Below are 8,021 nucleotides of genomic sequence, written 5' to 3'. Positions count from 1 at the left end.
TATTTTAAAGTCTATTCTTTGAGCTACAGGGAGCCAGTGTAGGGACTTTAAAACTGGTGTTATGTGCTCTATCTTCCTGGTTTTAGTGAGAACACGAGCAGCAGCGTTCTGGATCAGCTGCAGCTGTTTGATTGATTTATTAGTCAGACCTGTGAAGACGCTGTTGCGGTAATCAAGAAATGTCATTTAATGCCAAATGTCATTTAATTGTACATGGTAATGACAATAAAATGACAATGACAATTAAAGTTCCTTCTTCTTTATTTTCTTTATTTTTCTACTTGTGGTACTTTTATGTGAAATTAGTGTTGCCATTGCTCGTTTTTCTTACACTTTTTGTAGTTGTGTATAAGTGGTGTATTCCTTTGTCTTTTTAGCATCAATGTGATGTTCACAATGTCATATGGTTGCTGTTGTGTACATATTGCAATGTTGGAACATATATGGTGTTTGAACACCAACAAAACCTTTGTGGCTTTTTCTCTGTACTGTGTCCACTGATACTTTTCTGATAAATTTAAGGTAGTATCTCAGTGGGCTGTGATTGTTGGAGACTAGTTGGCAACTCAAAACTGTGAGAAAATTGTGAAAAAATAGGCAAATCTTTCAATGAAATCTCATTTAATTCTGAATGTTTACAACTAAGTGACCAGCATGCCGCAAGGCTGCGATTTTTGTAGCTAGTAGTTGAAAATCATGGCTTCTAAAATTTTATTTCAGCTCTTACATGTTATTTTGTTTCCTACCTCCCCCTACATCATACCTGCTTCGACTTGCTTTGCACCTACCTTGGCAGTGGACCCAATGTTTATGATTTAATCTACTGAAATACACTTTTAAAATGATGATAGGCAAACTACAAGTACATCATATACGTCAAAAGACTTTTCAACATACATTTCATTTCTTCACATTTTGATCCATTCAGGATAGGCATGCATAATAAGAAATTGCAAAATAAGAAATCATTTGGGAGCAGTTTTAATTTTTTCAGCATAAAAAATAACATTTCTATCTCTTGAATAGTTTATGGGAGGCTAATTTTGCAGCAGTCCTGAAAAGTAAAAAATGTTGCAGAAACAAAAAGTTGTTCCAAGTCTGAAAGAGAGACGCACACTTCAGGTCTGAGGGGGTTACCACTAGATGTAAAGATTTCTGCTTGTCCCTTCAGCACAAAGACAATACAGCCCTCTGTGGTGAAAGATGTGCTGTGAGGCAATTTAATCTGAAGGGCTGGCTGATTGGTACTGAAACCTTATTTTTTAAGTATTGATCCTGGGGGCAGCCTGCAGAATGCAAAAACCTCAGCCAGATGGATTTGCTGCCACATCTAACTGTTTAAATCAGGCAATCAATGTCAAGTACTGTATTTCCCCCTCGACCTCTTTAAATGTAATTCCACGCATTGGCGTTAAATAGTGAAAACCCTTGGGTTAATCAATCATCAGCTCTAGGAGCATTCTTTAGTTAATAGTCTGGTCTTACCCACTGAATGGCCACTGTCTTTGTGTGAGCCAGCTGATACTCCTTTTGTCTGACACAAAGAGGAAATGTGTGCAATGTGTTTTAATTTGATTACTGTATTCTGTGTTTCTGCTAAAAAGCCCTCTAAGACGGTCTGTCTGGAAAACTAAAATAATTTACTTCTTTGCTCTGAAGAAGGAAAAAACACTTTAGGAGGATAAACCTTTGACTTTTGTTTAACATTCATGTGTGTGCTAATTTATGAAATAAAAATTAAAAAAATGCATAGGATGCTGTGATGCTCAGCACTCATTTGGCTTGAAAGGTAAATAAAGTATATGTTGCATATGTGATTTGACAGAATAATTTTTATGAAAGTTTTCTATAAAAAAATCACATTATTTTACACTCTTTAGTAGACACATTAAAAAAAAGGTCATTCAATCCAACAAATGTTTTGTCTAAAATATTTCTAAATGTCATGAAAGATGTGCCAGTGTTTGTCCGTTTGTTATCAAAATATCTCATGAACCAATTAATTGATTTTAAAGAAACTCATAGAAAGTTTCTAACATGACATTTGGAAGTCAACTCAATTCAAGACAACAATTAAAAACCATAGAAAACACAAAAATGGTAGATATTGAGCTATAATTTGGTGTGTTAGTAGCTGAGAGTCATCCCTAACACATACTCTGAGCATTAACAGATCACACAAGATTTTTGTTTAAGACTTGGGAATGCAAGTTGTTGAAAAATATGCATTTATTCAAGGAATGCTACTTTAGTGTGTTAATGTTGATTGTATTCATACAGCACATTTAAAACAATCAAGGTTGACCAAAGTGCCTTTTAGTCAAACCAGATAACAATCTTTAAAATAAAACAAACAAGAAGAAAAGAATAATAAAATATACATAAAAAAGCCCAACCGTAGATAAGATCCACTAAAATATTATGCTGTTTAACTCAAAAGCCAAAATAATAAGATGTGTCGTGATGAAGATTTAAAAGCCTCTACAGTTTGAGTTGTGTGTAAAAAGTGAACTGTTCTGTAAGTTTGTTGGAAGTCACTGCAAAAGTGTGATCAGGACAAGACCAACCCTGTCATGTTAAAACATTAAAAGTTATTATTTTTTTAAATTAATCAAAATTAAAACGCAAACAAGAAGCCAGTGAAGAGCTGGTAAGACGGGGCTTATGTGTGCTTGTGTCTTCGTACCAGTGAAAAGATGAGCTGTCGTGTTCTAAGCAGTTTGTAGGTGATGTAAAGAAGGCTGATCTAAACCAACATACAGGGAATTACAGTAGAAGATAACATAACTAATACCTACCAATTTTTCCTGTATTTTTTTTTTGACATTTTAACAATACTGAATATTTCTGTTTCTTTTGTAAGATGTTAGCTACTTGCAAGACCTTATATAATTTCGACTTGCCCATGAATATGGAATAACTCACGTTTAACGCCAGCTGACCTTTCTTTTACTCTGTTTTCCAGGTCACAAGTGTCCAAGCCTCAAGGTCAGACATTGTAAAGTCAGGAAGCCCTAAATCTACACTAAAGCACATGTGGACAGAAAATGGCAAGGAGATGTCCATCAGTAGGCTGCTGTCTCAGACGTTACATGGCAAAGAGAACAGCACAGCCTTGGACCTTCACTATAACACTCCAGAGCCCTACTCAGAGCAAGACTTGTGGGAGTGGCTGAGAAACTCCTCAGACCTGCAGGACTCAAGGCCACGAGTTAAACGGCGGCCCATGGTTAAGACGGGTAAGTTCAAGAAGATGTTCGGCTGGGGGGACTTCCACTCAAACATAAAGACAGTCAAGCTCAACCTGCTGATCACTGGAAAAATTGTGGATCATGGCAATGGCACCTTCAGCGTGTATTTCCGTCATAACTCCACAGGCCAGGGTAATGTATCTGTCAGTCTGGTCCCACCAACCAAGATAGTGGAGTTTGATGTGGCAGCACAGCAGTCGGTCATTGATGCAAAGGATTCAAAGTCTTTTAACTGCCGTATAGAGTATGAGAAAGTGGAGAAAGGCGCAAAGAACACATTGTGCAACTTTGACCCATCCAAGACCTGCTACCAGGAGCAAACCCAGAGCCATGTATCCTGGCTTTGCTCCAAACCTTTTAAAGTTATCTGCATCTTCATTTCCTTCTACAGCACCGACTACAAACTAGTGCAGAAAGTGTGCCCAGACTACAACTACCATAGTGACACTCCATACTTCCCATCTGGCTGATGTTCCTGAACAGCACACACACCTCATTGGAAGAATAGAGCACAGACTGGGAATTCTACCCATCCCAGAGAATGTGTATGTTAGCCATACTGTCCCTCAACGTATCCACACAACCATTTCAGTAGATTTTTGTTTCTTAATCCTTGATTTGAGTTCTGTAGAAAGAGCAGTTACTTTTAAATAATACAAAATGTGGTACATAGAACTGTAAGATGCTCAAAATTAATCTTGGAAAATTATGTGAGAAATAGAATTGCTATCCTTTGGATTTCTTTTCTTTGATTTATGTTGTGTTCGTACTCAACCATGTTTAGACTGTAGTACTTTATTGGTTTTTTGGAGTTTATGTGTCACAAATAAACTGTGCCATTTTTGTTTGTTTGATATTTATTTACCAACCTTAGTCAAGTAATATTTTAATCTATTTGTTTTTGTTTTTCCATATACAGTGCATTAATCTCTGAACAAAAACATCTGGAATGAATACCTCTGCTGTGCTTCTTAGGCTCTGCAGTTTTTCCACTGTAACTGAAAAGCAAAATAAACTGCTAATTTAAAAACAAGGATAAATAATAACCCCCAGATGTTTTTACAAAAACTGCAAAGCAGCGGATGATGACAGAGGATTCAAATGTGGGTTTGGTGCTGTTTAGAAATGTGAGGTGGTCTAGGGGTGGTCTAGGGGTAAGCTCAGGCTGAGCATACTTCTCCTAAGAATAGTCAGAAAATGTACACCACTGTTGATCTGCATTTGTCATCCGTTTTCTTTATAGTGAAGCCAGCTGTTGAGTCAGGTGGTACATAATTGGGCTGATCAAAAGCCTGACTGATTAGTAGGTTTGGGGTTGGGGGTGGGGCTTGCTCATTTTCACTCACTATATAAACTGTAATGTATTGAATTCTATATCTTAGAGCCTAATTTGTATGAATGATTTGTATTGTACATAGTTGATGAATTTATGCTGCTTCTGTACATGTCCCCCATGAGCTGTGTGTTTACCCCCTTTCTGCTCTTGTTCACCCCATTTATGCTCGTTCTTGGTTCCTCTATCAAAAGAAATGATGTTGCTGCCCTAGATGTGAATTTCATGAAAACAGCAATCCTGTACACAAGCTGTAAAACTGACTAAATATATCAAAACTGTTCTCTGATTTTTTTTTCCTTCTTGGGGTATGGGGGGGTTGGAGATAAAACTGTAAAAAAGAAAAACCAACAACAGTAAAGTTTATCATGTGAATGTTGGTGCATGTGCATTATTCCGTTTTTTACTCGTGTAGTGATGAGTGATGGTTTATTTGTAGGAGACATTTAGCATACAGTATCACAGTGCATATCAGGTGTTTAATGGCTGGTTACAACACCAGGTGCACAGGTAAATCATATATTGATCTGCAAAAAATCAGTCTGAGAAAGCAGTAATATTAGGCAGCACAAGTAAAACAGAAATACATTTTCCTTGTCTGTTGGGGATGTAATGGCGCACATAAATTACAGTTCGGTGCAGCTAGAAAAAGAAACAAATACCAAACGTTCACGCTAGTACAGAGGCTCTAAGGTAATGTAGCAGATAGATGAGGATAAGGAAGGGTGATAACCTTTCCTCAACTTACCACATAGGTAAGTTGAGGAAAGGTTATCACCCTTCCTTCCAAGCTCTCGTAAAAGCAGTGGCACCAGGTCAGAGTGACCAAACAACAGATTGATTATACCTTACAGGAACTCAATCATTAGATTAGTTAATCTATTCACCCTTATCATTATCATATCTCAACAACTGAAGCTGAATTCATAAATTGCATGGAACCCTTACCATAATGTTTATACCCAGCAAGGAGGAAATCCAATTTTGTCTTTAAGGTTTTTTTACAATAAACAATATAAACCAAGAAAATAGAATTAACAATAAACACTTCTAATTTTAATCGTTGTGTCATACAGACCATATGTCATACAAAAAAATGAATAAGCTCCAAAACTTAAAGGTATCTTTTGTTTGTTTAAAAAACAGTGCAAAAATGAGTGTTTGTTTTGGTTAATTCCTTAAATATGAGGCAACACAACAAAAAATAACATTTCCCAATGTGAAAATAACAAATAAATAAAATATTAAACATTCAAACTGAATTTGTGCTAGAGTGTTGTTCATTTACTGGTGGCTCTTGTTAAATTATGACCCATTTAACTTTCTGTACACTCACCTCCTGCTGGTATCCTTGCACTCTCCACTCCTGCTGTCTGGGGATTTCCATGCAGCTGATTTGAGTCAAACAGGCAAATCTTCAAAAGTTTTCAATTTATATACATCCTCAAAGTCTCACTTCATACTCAGCAGTTGCCATTTTGTACACAGTGGTTGCAGCTTTGTACTGTCTGGGTGCAAAATAGTCACCATTTCACACCCATGCTTTTATTTACTCAGTCACAGGGCATTAAGTACCCCAGTACCCCAGGTGAAGCAAATGCTCTTTGTAAAACAAAGAATATAGAAAAAGCATGATTTAGCCTGCTTCTTTTTTGAAGGAAACATAAAAGATTGTCAAAATACTAGTTATTATTATTAAAGATAATAATTAAAATACTGAACAGTAGATTGTTTATGTTATGGGAGAACTTCTAAAGGGGAAAACAAAGCAGGGCCAAGGTGAGTACAAAAAAATCTTTGGCAGATGGTTTCTTTTCATACCCAAAAGGTATGGGGATGTGGTAACCAAAAGCTGCAAATGTACAATTTACTGGAAACACACTCTGACCTGGAATCCAATGAGCTACACATGTGTGAAGGTTTTGTGTGAGGAGCAATATGCTGGCCACTCACAGTGTAAGCTTGAACCTTGAATCTCAAACTCTAGTGCAGATCTTACCCCAGCTTTTATCTGAGACTATATACATGACCAACTATATAATTAACCTATGCTAAATGCACACACACACACACATACATATATATATATATATATATATATATATATATATATATATATGCAATACGTGCAATTTTTTATTTTTATTTTTGCCATTTCTCATGGCGGAATAAAAAATTCTTGGTAATGTCATTAAATGCAATAGATAGATAGATAGATAGATAGATAGATAGATAGATAGATAGATAGATAGATAAATAGATAGATAGATAGATAGATATTTTATTGATCCCAGAGTCAAATTCAAAATGTATTTAATATAATAATAATTATAATAATAATAACTATAATCATAATAACAATATATTTAATAGTTGAAATAACATCAGTAATATTAAGTCTTTAGGTTTAATGTACCTAAAATGCTTGACTAAAACAAAGAAACAAAAATAACTAACAACTATAAACAGCTCACTATATAACTACTAGCATTTCAACTTTTCCAATTTTCAACAGTGAAACAATTATTAAAATACTCAATTGACTAATGATAGATGACTGTGTTAAATCATTTTATGTACTCTACACTGATTTATTGTTGACTTTTCTTAAATTTATTAGAGTTCCTAAATGCAAAATAAACCTTTTCAAATTTGATATTTACTAAGACGGCTCTTTCACCCTAACTCAAAATCAGTTTTATGCTAATTATTTCTGAGTGAGTAAGTGCCTAATTTGTACCATGACACATCATGCCTCGCCCATCTTTCACATATTGGATGTGTGGTGTGTACAAACAGAATGTGTGTAAACAGGCTGTGAGAAGCGCCACATATTCTCCAGAGCAATAGGAACACATAAGCTCTGTGCCTGAATATAATGATTTCTTGGAGCGACCCGTGATCCGGTACCATGTGTGATCAAGCAGATCCTAATAATCAGGTCTGCCAGAAAGTTGGACACAGAGAGATGGGCTAATATTCCACTCCCAGAGTGATCTGGATTGTAATGTGAGACAGAGGGTGTCTGTTCCACGACACAGTGGCACCTGGCATCCAATCCTCCAACTAAGCAGTTAAAATCAGCAGTCGGCTTTAAATAGATTAGATTCTCTTGAGTAGAGAAATCCGCTGCGTTTTCTTGGCTCACAACTTAGCAGTAATTAAAATGAATGCCAGGTTTGTGTGTTCATTGCAGGTCCATAGGGTGCTTTTATAGACATTCTCATTAAAGGATCTGCCTTCAAAAGTTTGCCCTCAATGCTCACTTTAACAAGCCAGCAGGGGTTGTGCATCCAATCAGAATTGAAGCAAATATAAAACACAAGTTTTTCTGGTAATTCGAGATGTAATGAATGTTGAACCTTTTTTTGACCTTACAACAGCACCACTGAGGAAATTTGTGATAAGGTCCCATGAAGTATTGTTAGTGTATTTGT

The 8,021-nt window shown here is 36.1% G+C and overlaps 1 protein-coding gene across 1 annotated transcript in view; it reads left to right on the top strand.

Moving 5' to 3' along the window:
* Window positions 1–6,648, top strand: part of nxph1 (neurexophilin 1) — a 63,274-nt gene extending 56,626 nt beyond the window's left edge. Inside the window, exon 2 of the mRNA XM_017430671.3 lies at window positions 2,966–6,648. Coding sequence (XP_017286160.1) covers window positions 2,966–3,721 — 756 coding nt within the window. The 3' untranslated portion in view covers window positions 3,722–6,648. The remainder of the gene's footprint in view (window positions 1–2,965) is intronic.
* Window positions 6,649–8,021: the final 1,373 nt, after the last annotated feature.

Source organism: Kryptolebias marmoratus, linkage group LG5, assembly GCF_001649575.2.
Source record: "Kryptolebias marmoratus isolate JLee-2015 linkage group LG5, ASM164957v2, whole genome shotgun sequence".
In the NCBI taxonomy this organism is placed as follows: Eukaryota; Metazoa; Chordata; class Actinopteri; order Cyprinodontiformes; family Rivulidae; genus Kryptolebias; species Kryptolebias marmoratus.
The sequence above is the reverse complement of the archived record's forward strand: the minus strand, read 5'-3'. Positions and strand labels throughout refer to the sequence as shown.